At 45.4% G+C, this 20,213-nt stretch overlaps 1 protein-coding gene across 4 annotated transcripts in view; it reads left to right on the top strand.

Annotated features, from left to right (window-relative positions):
• AP2B1 (adaptor related protein complex 2 subunit beta 1) overlaps window positions 1-20,213 on the top strand; it is a 64,969-nt gene that overhangs the window by 28,581 nt on the left and 16,175 nt on the right. For 2 of the 4 annotated variants that reach the window (XM_010721757.2, XM_010721758.2), the window contains exons 11-17: window positions 618-783; window positions 1,269-1,367; window positions 4,120-4,379; window positions 6,691-6,883; window positions 15,538-15,579; window positions 17,359-17,505; window positions 18,294-18,439. In XM_010721757.2, the coding sequence (XP_010720059.1) occupies window positions 618-783; window positions 1,269-1,367; window positions 4,120-4,379; window positions 6,691-6,883; window positions 15,538-15,579; window positions 17,359-17,505; window positions 18,294-18,439 (1,053 nt within the window). The remainder of the gene's footprint in view (window positions 1-617; window positions 784-1,268; window positions 1,368-4,119; window positions 4,380-6,690; window positions 6,884-15,537; window positions 15,580-17,358; window positions 17,506-18,293; window positions 18,440-20,213) is intronic. The other 2 variants (XM_010721759.2, XM_031556410.2) reach the window with 1 other exon arrangement.

Here is a 20,213-nt window from a genome sequence, read left to right as displayed (position 1 = left end):
TGTTTGTTCAGCTGTAAAACAGTGCAGCAGTGTCTTTCAGCAGAGGTTTTGTGATCACCTAAAAAGTAATACAAGACATCTGTGGGTCTTTCTGGCAATTTCTGCTGTCAGTTACAAGATAGATTATGTACTTACAGCAGGGATACCCACGCATGGGAACAGGGGAAGCTAAATAATTAGTGTGGGGGTATTGTCTGTTTTATAGCAAAGCCTTTGGGGAGTATAATATCCAATTCTATAGTTGCTAGTCTGAAGATACTAGGAAGGCTGCAGGATCTGATACAGACTCATTTTGAACGTTTGGACATTCGGATCAAATGTTCCCTTTAGCAAAACAGAAGGGGAGGCAGCTTTGTCTTGAGTACCACTTCTGGGTGGCCTTGCTGATTAAAGAAACTGCATAGCCCTTGAGGATCTGTGAGGTCCTGGCACTCAGACTGGAGAAGGAAAAAGCCTGGGAATATCTTCAACTGATTGAAAATGCTGCTTATTTCATGTTGTATAGAAGTACACAAAATTGTAATTCAGTACAGGATTCTCTGCAGAATTGTGGGCTGAAATGAAGTAAACGCAAGTCGAGTTCACCCCAGTAATTCACGTGTACTCTGATAAATCAGGTATGAAAGCATCATTGCCACATTGTGTGAGAACCTAGATTCCCTGGATGAGCCAGATGCCAGAGCTGCCATGATCTGGATCGTGGGTGAATACGCAGAACGAATTGACAATGCAGACGAACTGTTGGAGAGTTTTCTGGAGGGCTTTCATGACGAAAGTACTCAGGTACAAATTGTGTTGTATGTCTTACCTGTAGTGTTTTCTGTAATGTGTGTGGGACTGACTGTAAATGCTACTGCAGTGGTCAGAAAACAGCTTCCAATAAAAAGTTAAAATTTTACCTAAAATAAAACCCTTGTGACTCTGCAGATTTTCTGTCTCCTAAATGTATTTTTTAATGGAAGGATAAGACTAAACTTCCTGCATCTTGGATACTTCTTGGGGAATAGCCCTACTAGGGACCAGGACATGCAGAAGAATAGTGATGAGATGCATCAAAACGTGACATGAACCTCAGTGTTCTGATCAGGGTCTTGTTTGCAATGTGTTTTGCAATGGGCAAGAGTTAAAGATTGATTTTACTGGGTTTCCCTGGCAGAAAATGATGTAATGTTACAAAGCATGGAATTTCATGCTAGTAAAGGATGTTGAGACCTGGGATACTTTAAAGCGAGGGTGACTGATCTTCCTGTTGTGTTCCTTTCTCCTAGGTGCAGCTCACCCTTCTGACTGCTATAGTGAAGCTGTTCTTAAAAAAGCCTTCTGAGACACAGGAGCTGGTTCAGCAGGTCCTCAGCCTGGCCACACAGGTGAGCCAAGACGCACAGTGAACCAAAGTCCTCCAGACCCTTTGCTGGTCTGCAATCCAGCGTGTCCCATCTGCTAGGCTGATCGGCTGGGCTGGTATATAGGATTCAAGCATGTTCTCCTCTCTTCCCAAGGGGAGGGGTTTAACTCCATTTAAGAGCTGCTCTGTGCCTGTTACCATGCCATCTGGCATCTTCTGTCTGCTTCTTAGCTCTTACTTCATCCTAAATCACTCCCCATTCCCCAGCAAATGAAATGTTAGGGACAGGGTAGAGCTTTGAAAAAAACAGAATGCTTTCTTGAAGTTGGCTTGCAGTTAAAACATCTGCATCAATGACAGATGGAAAGGACCAGGCGAAGGCTTTGTTCCATGAACCGCAGAGTTCAAGCAGTGCTGTAAAAAGAAAAGAAATAAGATTTAGGTTTTTTCCTCTGTACTTGGATACCGTCAGCCAATGTGGCAGCTTTACTGGAGACTGTAGCAGTGGGTTAAGATCCCAGATTCATTATGCATGAGGAGCTGTTTTGAGCACAGATCACTGCAGGTAGTTCTGGGCTTGAGATGGCAGACAGAAGTGCTGCGTAGTTCTGGAGGACAGAAGCAGAGAGATTCTGGTGGCAGAAGCAAGCAAAACTCAAAGTGAACTTCCTACACTCTGTGGCTGTAATGACCAGAGCAGCACTGCAATGGAGTGCCCCCCAAAAAAGGATTTACTTTCCAGACCTACTGTACCGACTGATGAAAACTGTCCTCAGCTGCTATGAATGAGTGACAATTGACTCCAGGTTTTCTGCTCCAGAGTGTTCACCACTGGCCTTTTGGTTCTGTTTGTTGTAAGAGGTCATGGCCATAATTTACTTACACTTCTGTTCATGCTTTTTGGGGTGCTGCATTTGGCAGGGGTAAGAAATCTGTTCTTTTGCTTAAGAGCATTCAAAATCTGCTGTTAGGAGACTCTGAGCTCTTCTTCAGGGAGGGATGGGCAAGGGGCCAGGTGTACCATTTGTCTAAGCCAACAGAAGAAAGGTACTAAGTGTTAAAACCCACTCTGCTGAGTCACAAAATACTTAATGGCACCCTAGGACTACAATAGGCGTCTGTTTTTTCTCTGTTTGTCACAAATGTTGATTCAGTCTGGCTTCTTGTATTTCATATGAATAATAAGTCAACGTAGGATAACTGGCTGTAAAACACTAAAAAGCCTTATGCTTCAAGGTCTCATTTCTAGGTAGAGATGCTGTTTTTTCACTTGAGTGGGAGAGTAATTACACGTGTGCTTCTTTCCCCAGCTTAGGTATTGTTGCACTTTGAGTGCCTCTCAGGGTATTGTCGGCACAGCAAACTGCAGGTGTGATTGTAGCAGAAGTCAGCTTAATCCAGCCAACGCTGGCAAAAATAGCAATGAAGCAGCTGGGGATAGGAGAGAGATGTGTAGCAGTGATCAAGATCCCTAGCAAGTTCTTAATCTAACAGATGGCACTGACCTTCTGCACCATCCTTGCTGTTGTCCTTCTGACATAGGTGGGTAACTAAGCTATGGGTTTGTTGGTATGCACTGCAGGTGTGCATGCAGACCCTGGAGAGTGGAAAATTGGAAAGGAACAAGGAAAGGAAAAATTCAAGCCACTTGTTCCAATAGATTTATCAAAGATTCAGGTCTGTTTACCTGGCTGTAGGAAGAAACAGTCAATCTTGAGTCTGTATGTGCCTGAAAGTCAATAGGAGCAAGTGGTCTTTCATGTCAGCCCTTGCAGAGGCCTTGCCTGATCTTGAACTGCGTGCTGCAGGCAGGATGAGGACATTCCTGTAGAAATTGCAAAGGACAGTAGGTGAAAAGAGTTCATGACTCCACCATCAAACTGAAAAACAGCACTGCAGAGAAATCTTTCAGTTGACCCAGACATTGTATCCAGGTCCTTGTGAGCCAAAGGAGTTTACCATGCTCAGCCTTATTACAAATAGAGGTTTTGCTGTGTGTCTGTGTATGCCTCGAGACAGAGGGCAGAGGAGGAGGTTATAGCAGGTCAGCAGCACTGAGTGAGATCACAGGAGAGGAAAAGAAATACCAAGGAGGGAGGCTAATGAGCTGTAGGATATGTTAACAGAATTTTATAGGAATAAAAACCAGTTGCATTTATTCTGTTATTCTACTGATATGGAGATTAAAAATCCCATCTCTTTCTTCAGTGAGCAGTTCAAACATGTTACACTACAGCATAAACCCCATTACCTCCATATCCCTAGAACATTAGCTACCAGCTCTCACCTCTTGCTTGCTGCTCTGGGCAAAGCTGTTTTTAAAGGAGAGAAATTAATTCATGCATAGGCAGAATTATCTGCACTAAAACAAGGGTGTTATTGACAGCTAGAGAACTCATGATGTATCTTAACCACGTATCATTATCTTCCCATACTCCATTAGATAACTAAAAGGCAGGATAGGTAACATCTCTTTTGTTTTGGAGAATGCTGCTTATTAAGATCCATCCTGTAGCTCTGCTGTTTGTTTTCTTTCTCCAATAAATGCCCTTGGGTAAGTCATATATTTCTAGGAATCTTGAATCCTTCTGTTACACTACAAAGTACAGTATATTTACTCTTAGTGTGTGACAGTTGTTTCAATTCATTGGTGACTGTCACTACTAAAATGGATGCTTTCTTTAATTCATGAGAATCACTAGGAAAAAAAACTGAAGTGATTGCAGGCATTAGTGCCCGTTAGACCTGTGACTGGATGCGTTGCTTTGTCTCAGGATTCTGACAACCCAGACCTGCGGGACCGTGGCTACATCTATTGGCGCCTTCTTTCCACGGACCCAGTGACTGCCAAAGAAGTGGTCTTATCAGAAAAGCCACTGATCTCTGAGGAGACTGATCTGATTGAACCCACTCTGCTGGATGAGCTGATCTGCCATATTGGGTCTCTGGCTTCTGTGTACCACAAACCGCCCAATGCTTTTGTGGAAGGGAGCCATGGTATCCACCGCAAGCACTTGCCAATTCACCATGGAAGGTAAGCTGAGGTGATAATGAGCAGGCTACTTGTTTCTTCCAAGCAAACAGTCCAGAAGATATGAGGGTCTGCTAAAGCACTCCAGTTTTTATTGATTATATAGGAGCTTATAATCTGGAGCTTTAATGCTTCCTTGTAACGACAGTCCTGGAAGTGGGTTAGATCTCCAAGAGCAGCATTACAGCAGTCCCAGGCTGTGGGGGTGGTGGTGTTGACCCTGTTCCCATGGTTCCTTGTTCAGGTAAGCACTGCTATTTGCTAATGGTATTAATTACAAATGTAAGTGTGCTTTACAGCAGGAGACAGAGCATCCCAAGCTTACCTTTTAATAATGTTCACAAAGTGACATTTGGAGTGCTATTTTTTGCTGTTTCACTGATAAATCAGTGTGCAATGCTGCTCCTTTTCTATTTTCTGATCCCACTTCTCTGCTATTCTTAGCAACTAAAGCTATTTATGTCATATGATGAGCTTTGGGAAGCAGAGTTGCTTTCTCCCTGCCTATGAAATCAAGTCTGGCTGCACTGACCCAGCACCAGCAAACACAAGTCTACCAGTCAGATAAATGCAAATGGTGTTTCCTCTCTTACTTGATTTGCCCTAGTGGTAAAAATAAGCTGAGTGTGGGTGGCTTTAGTCTCCCTTGTTACCAGCCTTTCTGCATGTTGTTCACTTGTCCACTAGAGATTGAGGTTTTCCTTCAGATTGGGCAGCTGCCTTTGTAAATCTCTTTACAGAGATCCATTTTGTACAGAAAATAGAAGGCTTGGGATTTTGCTTCTAATACACACAGCCTTAGCTTTGTCCTTTCCTAATTTCTCGTTGGGCGGTTGGGCAGCTGCAGTTAAATAAGACCTTGAAGGGATTGCTTTACTCCATTGGCAGAAGGATGAGTAAGTGTTGAAGAGGTGTAGTGCTAAAGAAATTACATACTGGGAACAAACCAAGTGTGTGTGCTGCCGGCTCGTAATGTGCCTCTGCTCATACATGCTGTTCTTTCCTGTTCTCCAGTTGGGGGTGGGAGTGAAGCACAGTAACCATTCTTCAGAACTGTTTTAGCTAGCTGCTCAGTGTACTCCAAGTCCCCCTGCTGAAGGCAAAAGCAGAGAGGACAACTAATATTGGTACTATTAGGCATCTAAAGCTTCTAATGCAAAGAAGCTTTCAGCCCTCTCTGTCACTGCTTGGTGGGTCATTCATTCAGCACTCTTTATGCTGCATCTTTTTCTCCTGACCCTGGAGTTGGTAGAGGCTTACACAAGCTAAAGCTTCCCCTCAGTAATGAACAGGGATAAGGAAGAGGATCGTGGCTTCTCAAAGTCAGGAGCTGCAGTCCTTACCAAAGAGCTGCAGTGTTCAGCACCTTGCCAGTGCATTAATTCCCACAGCACTGCTGTGCAGTTACCTGCTGGCTGCATCCGCAGTGGTGCAAGCTGGCAGTGATGCTGTCAGTTACTGCTGGCAGCAGGACATAGTGGGTTTGAGATTATCTAAAATATTAAAGTCTCTGGGTTTAAAGAGAAATACGTTGCAGTGAGCTGTCTGGGAGCTACCATGGGGCTTAGTATTTTTCCCCTCGTTAAATCCTGTGGCAAATGAATATAAAGTGCAGCCAGACTGCTTATGGTGAGAAACTTCAGAATCTGTGTAAGAAGCACTTCTAGTAGTTAACATGTCTGCTAATGCAGAGAAAAAGAAATAGGTGGTGGAAAGGAAATACCAATTCTAGATTGAGATATTTAATTAGAAAACAGTGGAGCTTGGTGTTGGTCAGTGGAAGGAGATAAATCCAGATCTGTGGGGAGCGCCTGGGTTAGCACTGGTTGGAGTAAGGGCATGAGGGTTATATCAGGGTTAGGTCTCAGAAGAAACTGTTGGTTTTTTTTCCCCGCTCCAGGTTTACATGTAGTTCTCCAGGCCCACTGGGCTAAAAATCATCTTTGTGGGCTTCTTCTGAGTTGGGAAATAGTTGTTTTCAGTGCTGTAGTGTGTGTAGTATGCAAGACTCATGATTTTGGAGAGGTCCGGGATTCTGCAAGTAGGCAGCATTTCACACTTAAATTCCCTTTTCTGAACTGAAACCCATGCACAATGCATGGCAGGTCCTTGAGCTCAAGGACTTGATGTGCTAAATAACAACTTGCTGTAACACGTCTTGTATATGGCAGTGGTTAGACGGATGGCCAGGATCATCCTTTAGCTGGCTTCTGCTTGTGAGCCCACCTCTAGATGTGTTTTGACCATGCTGGAAATCAGAAGCTAGAGACCAAAGGTGACTTAACATCGCTCTTCTTGTTCCTCCTGCCTGCAGCACTGATGCAGGAGACAGCCCTGTGGGGACAACAGCCACAACAAACCTGGAGCAGCCACAGGTCATCCCATCGCAAGGCGACCTGCTGGGTGACCTGCTCAACCTGGACCTGGGACCCCCTGTCAACGTTCCCCAGGTGTCCTCCATGCAGATGGGTGCCGTGGACCTACTGGGAGGAGGGTTGGACAGCTTGGTAAGCAGCACGCTTCTTTACATTCAGCCCATGTGAAATAAATGGAGCTTGTGCTTATGTCTGCAAAGCTTCGATCACTTGTGCTCGTAATGCTTGGATCCTTAAGCTCCCACTGCTGAGACCTGTAATTCCAAGAGGATTCAAGTGGTGCTCTTGTACCAACTTTCAGCAGGTTTTTCCTGCTGTAAAATGAATGTTGCTGCATGCAGTAGAATCTTCATGGTCAGGAAGTATATCTGTTTCTCAAGCTTTTTCTGTCTCTAGAGAAAAACTGAAGTTGTTTTAAAGTTGTGAAGTGTCTCACTCTTTTTTAATTAATTTTGACTCCCTTTTAAAGTCTACCCAGTTTCCAACCCCACAGAATTTCAGTGCCAAACTCCCAGGGCTGTCAGCCATAGCCCTTGGTCAGCCCATTTATATATTCTGTAGATTGTCATGGCTCAGTATCAGTAACATCTTAACTGCAGTTAGATTGTAGGGAAGCACTCTGCCTAGCCCTCCCCTTGCTCCAGCAGCCATGAGGAGTATTCAGATACCTAAAAGGGTCAGGTCTCGGAGTATAAATAATCATGTGTTGTATCTGCTCTGTGATGTGAGTTGGGAATAAGCTGCAATGAGAGAATCTATAAGCAGGTAAAACAGCTACAGTGGAGAGGAGATGAGTGGCAGCCAGGCAGGGGGAGGTAGTCAGTGTAATCACAGCCTGGGAAGTGCAGCACGGCTCCTGTAGCAGCCTGCTGGCTTATAGTGTGGTGAGAAGCAGGCTAGCTGTGTTTGCAGCCTTAGTAAAACTACCTCAGTGACCACAGCGTGGCTTTCAGACCTGCAGTGGATTTGTCTTGTGTGAGGTTTGGCTTCCAGTGAGCCGAGTTGGATTAACTGTGCACTGGGTTCAGATGCACTTTCAGTTCTGAGTCAAGCTCTGAATAAGAAGTGGGAGACAGCTGGATGAACCCTGATGCAACAAATTCCTTTTTGCCAGAGATTTTTTTGTAAGTTTCAGCAATCGGATTAAAGCAGACATTAAGCAGACCTCCAGCTCTGTTTCATGAGCTAATGAACTGGAAGCAATCTAACCCATAATGGCATTGGTGTTCACAGAGGTCAGATGTGCTTTGGTCTCTCTCTGTGTCATCTACACAGCATCTTGGGAATGTTCTTTCCTTCTAGGGGTTGAAGATTAAGGAGGGAAATTTGCAGCTGATGTTGCTGGGAATGCAGGCAGCACAGGGCAGTGACCTTTACAGCCCTTGCCCTGCATTGTGACAGCTGCCACTAAGAAATTGTGGGATTTTTATTTGGATTGATGCATTGCAGAGAAAGACTAAGAGTTAAATTTGTCTGTGCTGTCCTCCAAGCTACCTCTTGTAACCCATTGTTTCTCAGTATCAGAGACAAATAAATGAATGCAGCAGAAAGACTACAGCTTGGTTTTGAGAAAAGGTTTCTCTATCAGCTGGCAGTAATGGACTTAATTCACTTGACCCACTTTGGCAGAGGAGCTGCTAGTTGATGTGATAGGCTTTTACTTGATGTTTTTCCCAAGCTTTAAGTAAACTGGGGCTGGGGGATGTGATCTACCAAAGTGACTGTTTCTGGACAGTGCAGTGCCTGGGGTTGTCTGCCAGCACTGTCACAGCTGTGTTATTAGATGGGGACAGCACTGAAAAAAAAAGTCTTTTTTTCTACCAAAATGCTTTTTATTGCAGAGCTGTTGTACCACGTCCTGTTTTCTCCTTACCCTTTGCATGTACAAGTGATCCTGTCCCGATATATCTGTTTTTCTCTGGCTTTTTGTTCCCTAATTAGCTTGGTTTGTAGGCAAGTGAATATAATCTGTGTCTTTGTTTATTGCTGTGGACGTGTGTTTAAAAAACACCAAGCTGAGTTCTCCCAGCCCACTGCTAACGAAATTGCTAGGCAGCATCTCTGTGCTGCTTGACTAGCCAAGGGAATCCACACTTGGATCTTAGCCTGATAATAGACCAGGCTTGTACAGTCCCAAAGAATGCAGATAGGCACATGCCTGACTTGTGCATGGGGTGAGTGGGTTGGGTGTCCTCAGGTGTCTCCTTGAGGAGAGCTGAGCTCTTTGTCCTTCTCTTGGAAATAAAAATGGCCAGGAACCAAGGATGGTGGGCACCTGAGCTGCTCATGCAGTCAGTGAGGGGCACTGGAGCCTGAAATAAATTCTTCCATCTTCATCGATGTTGCATTACTCCTGAAGATTTTTCCAGATGGGTTTCCTTTCTCTTTGTTGGAAGACCGAACACAGTGCCCATTCCCTTCATGGAGCAGTGTGAGCAGTCTCCTTGCCCAAACCAGGAAGAGTTTATTTCAATTTGGGTCCTTGTGCTGCAGCAGAGTAATCCCATTGGTTGTGGATGGCAGCTGCTGTCCTCTGTGTGTGCTCCTTTGGCCCTTCTTTTCCCATCCCTCTTATCATCTTAAAGAAGAGTACTGGAACCAGGCACGGAAGGATGCTGATCTAAGCCATGATCAGTTGTGTTTTCCCAGCAGGACTTTGTGTAGAGTTGTTTTTAAGGTTCCTGGTGATGGAGTTTGTCACCTCTGCTGTCAGTCTCAGTTTTCTGCTCATCATGAGCGGATCCTTTTTGGACCTCAGGTGACCTGAGAGGAGACAAAGGAATACCATTGAATACAATGGTGTTCATACCATAGCCTGAGTTGGGGACACGCACTGGGTGACACACAAGAGCAGAGCAGTTCTAAGCCCTGCTTGTTCCTTGCAAGAAAGCTTAAATAAGCCGCTCTGTTACAGTGGAAGAAAACTGCTTGGGATGTGCATGAAGTCATGGTCTGCTCCAGCGATGGTGAGGTTGAGTCAGCACTGCGAGTGTCGCAAAGGCAGCTGAAGGTCTGGACGAGGCTGCTGTAGGCTCACAGCCAGTTTGTCACATTCACTCAGTGTCATGTGTTGAACCCTTGGGTACTTGTTGCAGATCTTGTATATTTCATCATTCTTCCTTTTCTTCAGAGAAGGCGTCTGTCTTCAGATGCCAAAGTCCCAATGAGACTGACTCGGGAAGGTCAGCAGAAGCATTAACTTCCACTGCAAATATCATTCTGCATTTCTGCTCCTCAAACTGTAGGGTTTTGTCTTGCAGGCATCTGAATGGAGACTGCATGCTGTAACATTGGGTAAACAGCAAGTTCATGTTGTTTGCTTCTGTTTTTTTCCTCAGGACTGCTAGGTTCTTGTCCCCATGACCAGCCAGCTGCTTGATAGGTTAGTTTCTTTAGTAAATACCTCACTCTATCTCCGTAGTGAGTCCTATAATTGCTATTAAATGGAATGTGCATATTGTGCATGCACAGATGCTGAGCATGTGTTAACAATTTAAAAAAGAGGAAAAAATGTGCCTTTAGTCCAAGAACAAGATATGCTTTGCTTATAACCAGACTGGCTACACAAATTTTGGAGAGAGAGTGCTGTTCTGTAGCAAGCAGAGCCAGCACTGAGTGTGTTCCAGGTTGTGCCCTTGTCAACCCTGCACAGTTCTTGTTTTTCCTCTGCTTTGCTTTCTTTCCTGCATAACATTGACCAAGCCCACTGCTACAAAACTGCTTGAGATCTCCAGCTCCTGGACAGCAGATTGAAGGATGTGGAGATATGGATTGTGACGCTCTGTCTCCTTGAAGCCCATCCCAATGGCTATGCTTCATGCAGACTGCAGGCAGCACTCCAGCTCCCAGTGTACTCTTGATGCAGCCTTTTATAGGATAGCAGTCACCCATCAGCACTGCAATGAGCCAAGGTCACTTTGTCTTCAGGCTTTTTCATGTGCTCATCTGCTCTGAAAACCAGTGGGCACGAGAGCAGTGCTGCATGGCATGTCGTGCAGTGAGCTGAGTACTTAGCAGGAGCTGGCCACCATGGCAAGCAGCCAAAGGGGCTGGCTTGGAGCTCGGAGACGGAGCAGTAAATCTGTAGGAATGGACAGGTTTGGATTGTCTGTTATGTAAGGATTTTATTTAATACTCTAACCGCTCATCTACAAGAATATTATTGATTCAAAGCTGGCAGCTCCTGAGATTGAGTTATGTCCTAAATTGTAAAGCTATTTGGTAAACACTGGATAACCATAGTTGTTTTTTTTTCTGTAATACCTGGACTGCCTCAATAATTTTGGGCTATTCTAGGTGGAGCTGTAACTCTCTCTCTGCAGTCAGGTTGGATATTAGAGGTGTGATCCCAGTTGTCCCTTCTGTGTGACTGTATCACTCTACAACTGACTGGAAGAAGTTGTGGTGAGGTGGGGGTTGGCCTCTACTCCTAGGTAACAGCAACAGGACATGAGGTGATGCTTTAAGTTGTGTCAGGGGAGATTCAGGTCAGATATTGGGAAAAATTTCTTCCCAGAAAGAGCAGTGATGCATTAACACGGGGAGGTGGTGGAGTCTCCATCCCTGGAGGTGTTTGAGAACCGTAGAGATATGGCACTTGGGACATTGGCATAGTGGGAGTGGATTGTTGTTGGACTTGGTGATCTTAGTGGTCTTTTCCAACCTTAATGATTCTATAGTCTTAAGAAAGTTGCTTCGTTTACCTTCTCCTGGAACTACAGCATGGCCCTACCAGGTCAGACCCACTGTTTATCTATATATAGTGGATGCATTGCTTCCCCAGTGTGCTCCTCAGCCACTCACAGTGAACTGAGCCTTTCATCCAGGCTGTTCTGGTTGGGTCAACTCCAATGGACATCTGTGAGGATTTCTGGAAAAGGGCACGTGTCTCTCTCTGGAGCACTGCTAATATGGAAAAGGAGCTCTTCTGGTGGGTCGCTTATTCAAGTCTTACTGAAAGCTATTCAATTTGTTACTGCTAGACCTTTGGAGAGTTGCTTTTTTACACGTTAGAAAATAAAATTGCTTAATACTTAGTTTTATTTGTTGATGGAAGCCATTCTGCAAGGCAAAGCATTAGCAGTGAGTGCTACTGAAACTGGTGGCTGAGATATTGGCCGCATGGTTGGTGCTCTGCCACCTTGGAGGCAGCTTGGTCCTGCTCTGCAAGAAAACAAACGGACAAGAGGCAAGGTACTGAAAATGTCTGTGAATGAACCACGGCTGTGTGTGCAATGAGATACCAATCTGCAGCCCACCAGCAGTTCATAAGGTGCACTCCATGACTTCTTTTTCATTCAGTGTTCTTTGCTGTGATGTGACTGAGTGCACACTCAGCTCCTGGAGCTTAACGCTTGGTTTGGAGTGCAGAGGAGCGAGGAGGCAGTGATTGTCTCCTTTTAACCCATGAATTATGGCTCCATGAAACACACAGCTGCTCCCAAAGGTCTGTCTGCCGTGCAGGTACACGCTGGTCCCTGTGCCATGGGTGGTGCAATATCTGTATGTGGCTCCACCCTCCCCTGTTTTTTTTTTTTTGGAGCTTCAGATAGCTCACATCGCGTTGCAGAAGTGATCGCAACCCCTCTGGATCACATGAACACTTCAGCAGAGCCACTTCATTACAAGCTACTGTTAAGATGCAAATAAACCCTCCTGATGCAGTAACTCCAGCAGTGCTGCACTTCGTAAGTCAGCATAACTGTCTATGAGCTGGAATTGCTGGGTAGATGCTCTCTAACCACAGAACAGCCACAGCACCATCTGAGTCAGCCGACGTGGAGTGAAGGTGCTGGTGCTGTCTTGGTGTTACAGGGCTGGCCTGGCCCACAAAGCTGCTCGGATGCTGTTGTGGGACAATGGTTTGTGGAGTTGTGGTGGTACTATAGAAGATGCCCTGTTGGAAGGGCTTTGTGTGCCTGCTGACCAAGGCTCTGTGCTAATCCCCTGCTTATTGTCACAAACAGGCTTTGTGCTCTTTAGCAGGAGGCAAGCTTGCCAACTTGGGCTTAGGATTGGGGTTTTGTAGGGCTGCAAGCTGCCCACTGACTTTGCCATCCTGGCACGGAGCAGCAGTCCTCCTCCACCCTCCAGGGCTTACAGAAGCAGTGCTAATGCAATCCTCTCCTCCTGGTGAATGGAAATGGTTAAGCAGAGCTGCCAGCCCTTGGGAATCAGTTCAGCAGTGCTTTGTGCCTGACTAATAGCTGCTCCTTCCCTTCTGCGCCCTGCCTGTCACCACAGATGGGAGAGGACACTCCGTGGGTAATTGGTTCCTGTTCCCTCTGTCCTCCTTCTTCCCTCTTACTCACATCACCATTACGGTCTTCACTGTCGTTGGAGTCTGGAGTAAAGTTAGCTCTGAGGCCTGACAGTTAGGGAAGAGTGAAGGCTGGCAGCTAGCTTGAGGAACCCTGCTATCTATGGCACTGCTTCCCTCCCTTGCAGTGAGCACTCACAGGCCCAGTGCATGGGTTTCTTTGAGGTCAAGTTCCTAGCCTGCAGCCCTTGTGAGTGCAGTAGGAAGTTAACATCCTTGCTCTATTATGCTGAATTATTCAGTCATTTCCATAATACCCTTTGTGAAATGCTTGCTGCTTGATAAACCAGTCTTTCTCCTGCCTCAAACAGTACCAGAAATCCTCCATGCATACAGTAATACCTGGAAATGAACTGGATTATTTACTTTTTTCCTCTGGACTTTGCTGCCTGTCAGCATAGAGTATAAAGTTCATTGTGCTGAAGACTGAATAGAGATGAGGTGTAATCGTTGCATTTATTACTCCTCAGTGAGCCAGTAACAAGGTGTAAATGATCTGATCTATTCATCTACAACACGGCTTGGCTTAAGAGCAGAATGTGGCTCTGCTCTGCCAGGCTGCTCCAGTAAGACCTGACAGTGTAATCTGTGCTGTTTTATAAGCTTGGTATTAATTGGATTTTAATCCTCTGGCTGGCTTTCTGTGCTTCTCTTGACTTTGGAATCACTCGTTCTTATCTGTCATCCCTTAAGCAAGCAAAGGGAAGTGGGACTTGTGCACCACGAGAGGGTGGCTATGGAGAAGTGTTATAGAAGATGAGGGACCTCTGATAAACTTCTGCTGTGACCTCAAGTAGGGATAAGCTGAGACTCGCAGGGGAAGGAAAGAAACTATTAAGATTTCTGAATCAAAGACAAATTGTGCATGATTTGTGCTCCTCTAACACCTCACAGCAGCTAAAAGTGCTTCAGGCAACTCCTATGGGGTGCAGGGGAAGGAGGGCGATGTCAGGGGGTGGAAAGGGAATCCAGAACAGCACAGGGATTCATCAGCTTTTATGTGTGTTTTGGTGCTGGTAATCTTTGCTGCTGTTCTCGGGGTGTTTTATCTTTTTTATCTGTGCTCTGAGATGTAAGTACAAAGCTTTGTGGTGTCTCTTGACCAGTGTAAAATGCATTGCTATGAGATATCCTAGAGAACAGTCTGCAGAGCCCAGAGCAAAACTGAGTGCATAAGGAAAAGGGTTGGAGCCTTTTTGCCTCAAAGCACATTGATCCTGGAAGTTCCTGCTTTATGTTGTTTCACTTTTTTTTTTCTCCTATATTTTATGCCATCAGAGTATGTTTGAACAGCATACTGGAGCCCTTTGATGGCCCAGTTTGTCAAATGCTCTTTTAAAACAAGCAGCCACCCCAAATCTCGTGGACACCCTGATGAAATGGAAGAGCAACGCTATCTATGGGGCAAGTCATGCTGCTCTGGCTTCCAGTCCAGCCCTTTCCCCCATCTCTCTTCCTCCTCTTGCATGGTGTTGGAATGTGATCCCTGTCCAGATGTGACAGAAACTGTACTTGGCAAGAAATACCATGGTCTCATGCAGAATCCTTGGATAAGTCTGGAGGTGCCTCTGTAGGGAACAACTGCTGCAGATCTGTGCAGACAGTGGTGTGGATGTGTGAAAAATGGAGTTCATCACTGAGAACGTGGCCCAGGTGGTTTTTTTAAAGTGTGTTGGTGGTAGGACAGCTGCAGGTTGGCCTGGAAGAAGGGTTTCAGCGAGGATATGGTGTTTATGGAGGATGTAAAGTAGCTATTTCAGTTGGCTCCAAATGTGTCTGTGCAGCTTAGCAGACAGCATTACCAAAATATCCCAGTGCACAGTAAGGTCTCTGTGCTATTCCAGTGGCCCATTAGATCACAAAGCTGGCTTTGTCCTCTGCAAGGGAGTGGCAGCAGTCTTCAAAGGGAAACCAAAGCCTGTGGAGCTGGGCTTCTGTAATAGCAGCTACAGCCCTTTCTCTTTGGTCCCAGCTATTGGAACAAAAAAGAAAAAGCAATTGAGGAGAGAGCCGTCCCTGAGACCTGTTGTGTTTTTTCTGTCATTTGTGGCTCTTGTCTAGAAAACCACAGCTTTCAGGAAGCAAGCTTCCTGTCAGTTTTATTTTTATTCCATTTCACAGTTACCCCACTGGGTTTTGTAGAGCTGTGGGTTGAAGGGAAAGCATTGATGCATGAGAAGGGAAGAACTGCGCAGTTTGCGTGGATGACAGGCGTGAGAGGGGATGAATTTTGGTTTTGTTAACCAGGAAAATGCTTCTTGCTGCAATATGTGTCTGGAGGTAGATTTCCAGCTAGCTCTGCTCGCAAAACAGCCCTGAAGCCCCTCTGTTCACTGTGCTTTCGCAGCATTGCATTTCTGTCTGTCCTGTACACAGCAACAGTGTGGGTGGGAGCTCTGCTCCAGCCCTCTGACACTGGCTCTAATGACCTCTGTCTGTCTCTCCTCTCTCTCCTTCTCTCTTTCAGCTTGGCAGTGACCTTGGCGGGGGCATTGGAGGAAGTCCGGCAGTAAGTGCCATTCCATTTTTTTCCCCAGTTTAAAAAAAAAAAAAAAAGGCTGCTCAAAGCCCAGGGGGTTTTTAACTACACCCTTACCCACTGTGTGCAGGAAGATGCTTAAAGCCCCGAAGATGTTTGCAAATGGACAACTGCAGCCAAACCTACAGGTCCCAACCGATGTTGCTGCCACCTGGGCTCTCCTGAGAGCCACTGGGGCCAGAGCTGCTGACTTTGCTTAGCTCTTCTTTCTCAGAGCTTTCAGCTTGAGCACCAGCATTAACGTGGCAGTACCCTATCCTTAAAGCTGGAAGGCTGAGGCTGCTTACTGCTCTGCTCACACAGCTCTAACTCTAACCCAGCACACCACAGCCTTGTCTGACCTGAGCAGCTCCATGCTTTCCTCCTCCTAAAAGCCACGTATGACTTTTCCCAGAACATCAGGACTCAGTATGCTCTGAGCTTTCCTACCACAAGTGGCCGGTGCTGTGCTCTGGCTTCCTTTTCTGTCCTAGTGCCTTGAGCCCAGGACGCTTCCAGGCTGCTTCAAAGCACTCTTATCTTCAAATACATACCAGCTTCTTCTAGGAAAGCATGGGAAAATGATGCAAAATGACAAGAGAACACAGCAGGCAGGAGGGAGCGTGCCTCCAACCCGTGGTCAAATGAAACCTCCTGGAGCAAGCTCCAGTCCCTCCTCCTAGCACTACATAGAAAATGAGGAAAAATGTGCTCAGTTCTGGAAGGAAGACCCTTGAGATACTGCTTGTGGCTGCAGTCATTCTCCTTTCCCTGTGAATCTTGTGTTCCTGTCTAACTTCACCATGAGGGCAGAGGACAGCCTGTGGCATGGTTTGTGCTCTGGAACGTGGGAGCTATTTGCTCTGCAGAGATCACCCCTACAAAGCCAGGTCTCTGCCTTCCTGAGCCAGCACAAACCCACCACCCAGCTCCGTAAATCCATCCCTCCTCCCTGTCCAAAGCGTTGGTTGAGAAGCCACATCTCAGGTAGGTTCCCAGGCACAGCGCAGAAGTGAGATTTCAGACCCATCACGAGTATTTCCTGCTGCATGCCTTGGTCGTTCTGCTTGTTCCTGGGCTGATGACTGTGGTGAATCCTATCCTCAAGCACTTAATTCTTCTTCCTCTCAGTAAGAGAACTTGGAAACTTGACTCGAGTGTGACTGTCCCACTGGGAACTGGGACCTCCTGTTAAGTCCTGGGGGAAAGGATTGCCCTTCTTGTAGACATGGTGTCCCCTGGTGGGCAGAGACCACTGATTCTGCTTCATGTAGTGAATGTTTTGAACCACAGTGCTAAGAAAGCAGAGCTCTGGCTTTGGGTGGGAGTATGTAACATGGTTTTGACTCCCTTGCTATCTCTGGATATGCAAAATCTTGCAGATTCCTGAGGAATGTTATAATTGGAGGAAGATTTGAAGCATCTTGTCTTTTTCTTGGGCTTGTGTAGCATAGATCTGTAAAACTCAGTCTTTTTAGGGTGGAGCAATGAGGAAAAAAGGTTTTTTTTTTTTATGGTGGGAGTAGATAACTGAAACTATAAAAAATGATGTGAAAGGTATTGCATGGTTGAGGTGACAGCTGAATGTAGGGATTAGTTGCTGAGAGCTTTGGAGTTCAAATGCATTATTTAGCACTATTGATAATACAGTGGGGAAGCTGCAAATGGCTTTAAAATATGTAGGATATTGCCCGAGTTCATGCTTTATTAAGTAAGTGGTGTTCTTCATATGTGATGTTAATTGTTGGCTGTTCTTTCTAACCCATCCAGGTGGGGCAGACCTACATTCCCTCTTCTGTGCCAGCCACTTTTGCCCCTTCACCCACACCAGCTGTGGTGAGCAGTGGACTCAACGATCTCTTTGAGCTCTCATCTGGTATAGGCATGGCTCCCGGCGGATATGTGGCTCCCAAGTCTGTACGTAAGGAAAGAGAACAACCTCAGTATGTTGCCCTCCCTTAGGCTGTAGGGACTGAGGCTGCTCACGTCCCCTTTGTTGGTCTGTAGTGCTAGTAGAGCTCCTTGGGTTCAATTTTGTCCCATTAAGGATGTCTTTGTTTTTCCTGGGCAGAGCAGTGGTTTGTTGAAGATGACATTAGTCACAGAGCTCTAGTTTTTTTATTCCTTCATTTTGCCTGTGACAATATTACTCTAAAGAATGGCCCATAGAAACTGTGAGAATCCCAGTTTTGTTGGAGACCTACTTCCCAGCAAGCTTCCCCGGGAAAATGAGGGCAGGATACCATTTGCTACAATTTTCCTAGAAGACTCATTTATTTGGAGGAATTGAACATGACACTGCAGATAAAAATCACATACTCGGGATGAGCACTCCACAGTGTAATGCAGATAAATGCTCTATTAGACAGAGATTGCAGATGCTTAGTCTGGAGAGTTCATTAGCTACAGAGCGTGGTTCTGGTGGCGGGCTGCAGAGCAGCCACGGGGAGCTCGGGGTTGGCCCTTTCATGCCTCAAAGGGAGTAAACAAACATTTGCACTCATTAAATAGCCAGTGGTTGAATAAACTAAAATTACCCTATGGGATCTAGAATCTTGGGCTACTGCAAAGCGTGCTCCAAGCTGTTGGTCCTTATCTGCTTGCAGGTTATATAGCATATAGGACCAAGTACAAAAGACCCCAGTAGTGAAGAGTGAAGTATTTCTTTTTGAACTGCTCAAATATTCTGAAATCTCTTGTTTCAGGTTTGGTTGCCTGCAGTGAAAGCTAAAGGACTGGAGATCTCAGGCACATTCAGTCATAGGCAGGGACACATCTACATGGAGATGAACTTCACCAATAAGGCTTTGCAGCACATGACTGACTTTGCCATTCAGTTCAACAAGAACAGGTAAGAAACCAATATGCTTTATCTGCTATCTTAAAAAAAAAAAAAAAAAAAAAAAGTGTTCTTATGAAAGGAGTCTGTCTCCTGGAGAGCTACTACTCTCCATTACACTGCCATAGTGTGAGAGCTGAAAATACACGCTGGTATGGTGGTGTTCAATTGTGCTGGCACTGCTGCCTCCATTAAGGAAACAGGTAGCAGACACTCCCATCGTTCTCCTGGCTTGAAGTAGCATCTGCCCTGTTTAATCTCTCCAGAGGTTTAAAGCCACCTTTTGTGTTGTTATGCAGGTAAGTGGTTTTATAGCTAGTAAGTGCCCCGAGGAAAGTGAGAGAATAAACAGACAAGCATCCGAGCTGCACAAATACTGATCCCTAATGCCTTTACCTCCTGACTTAATTGCTATGCTGCCCCTCAGACTGTCTGGAATTGCAGCTCTCATTAATAAAGCTATTTGTCAGTGGAGAAGTTGCAAAGTAAGAGCCTATGGCACGTGTTTTCCCTGTAATTGGCAGCGAAATGATTTTTGCTGGGAGCAGCCACTTGAGTGCTCAGAACATACAGATTGTTCTCAGAAATGCATCCCAGCCAAAAGATGTGACATGGTGGTGCCTCCCCATGTCTTCCCATGGTCACAGGGCGTGCAGCTGCTTTCTTCTAGGTTGTGAGCAGTGCATCAAGGGCCAGGATGGTTCTCATCAAGACTGCAAGGAGGATCTTGTGACTGAGATGCTTTGCTGGTTCCTTAGGAGCCCTTCACAGGAAAAGGGTATTCTATAACTAAGAACTGCTGGAACCATCTCTTTAATATCATCGTTAGCCTTGCAAATTTAGGATTTCTTGGGACGAATAGTATTTACTTATAAAAGACATTATGCTAAGTAAGTCAGTAAATGTTCTCCCTGGACTGCTATATTTTCTGAAGAGTTTTTGCTAAACTGCTATATGCAAATGTTTTGTGCAGGTTGGTCTTTAAAAAAAAAAAAAGAGGCATTTTGCTTTTGATTTTTCCCTATATTCTAGCCACACCTACGTGGTGTTTCTCACGGATGTAAGAAGTTTAAATACTGTACAGTAAAACAGCAGTTTCTCCTTTTGCATCTTATCAACACGTGCTCTGTATGTTTTCTACTACTGTTTACTCTTCTACAAATGCTGTTCTCCTGTCACTGCTTTCCACTCTGCCTGGTGCATTGGAAAGAACTGCAGTGAGCTGTCTCTTTGGGTGTAAACATTAAGGCTTGTGATTGGGAAGTTTCTATTGCATTTCTCCCTTTCCTGCTGCTACTAATTGCATTCACTGCAGTTCTGGGATAAAAGATAGGGGATAGAAACAAACAGCTAGACTCTAGTGTGCTGTAATATCACAGACACTTAGTAGGAAATGCAGCTTTCTTTCTTCTCAAAGAATAAGGGAAAACAACAGGGCTTATATCTTCCAAGGTGAAATGGCTGCAGAAGGCAATTGTCATGGCTGGATCCTCACTGAAAGCATTCTCTAATCAGCTTCTTAGAGCTGAAAACTAAGGAAAACCAAGAACAGTGCATCTGCTGGTATCAGAAAGAGAAGCGAGCGCCCTGTATGTCTGCACTTCTGTTTGCCTTTGAAAAGAATCTGCGCTGTCAGATTGTACGAATTCTTATGTTAAATGCTAGCTACTTTTCCTCTTCTGCTCTAAGTTGAGGTGCCTGTGGAATTAAATGCAGCTTGGACTGAAGAAGCAAGTAAGGATTTGCTGTATGGTGGTGTGTCCCCAGCTGAAGGAGCCTCAACTCA

Source organism: Meleagris gallopavo, chromosome 21, assembly GCF_905368555.1.
Source record: "Meleagris gallopavo chromosome 21, MGAL_WU_HG_1.1, whole genome shotgun sequence".
Lineage (NCBI taxonomy): Eukaryota > Metazoa > Chordata > Aves > Galliformes > Phasianidae > Meleagris > Meleagris gallopavo.
This window is presented reverse-complemented; position numbering and strand designations above follow the sequence as displayed.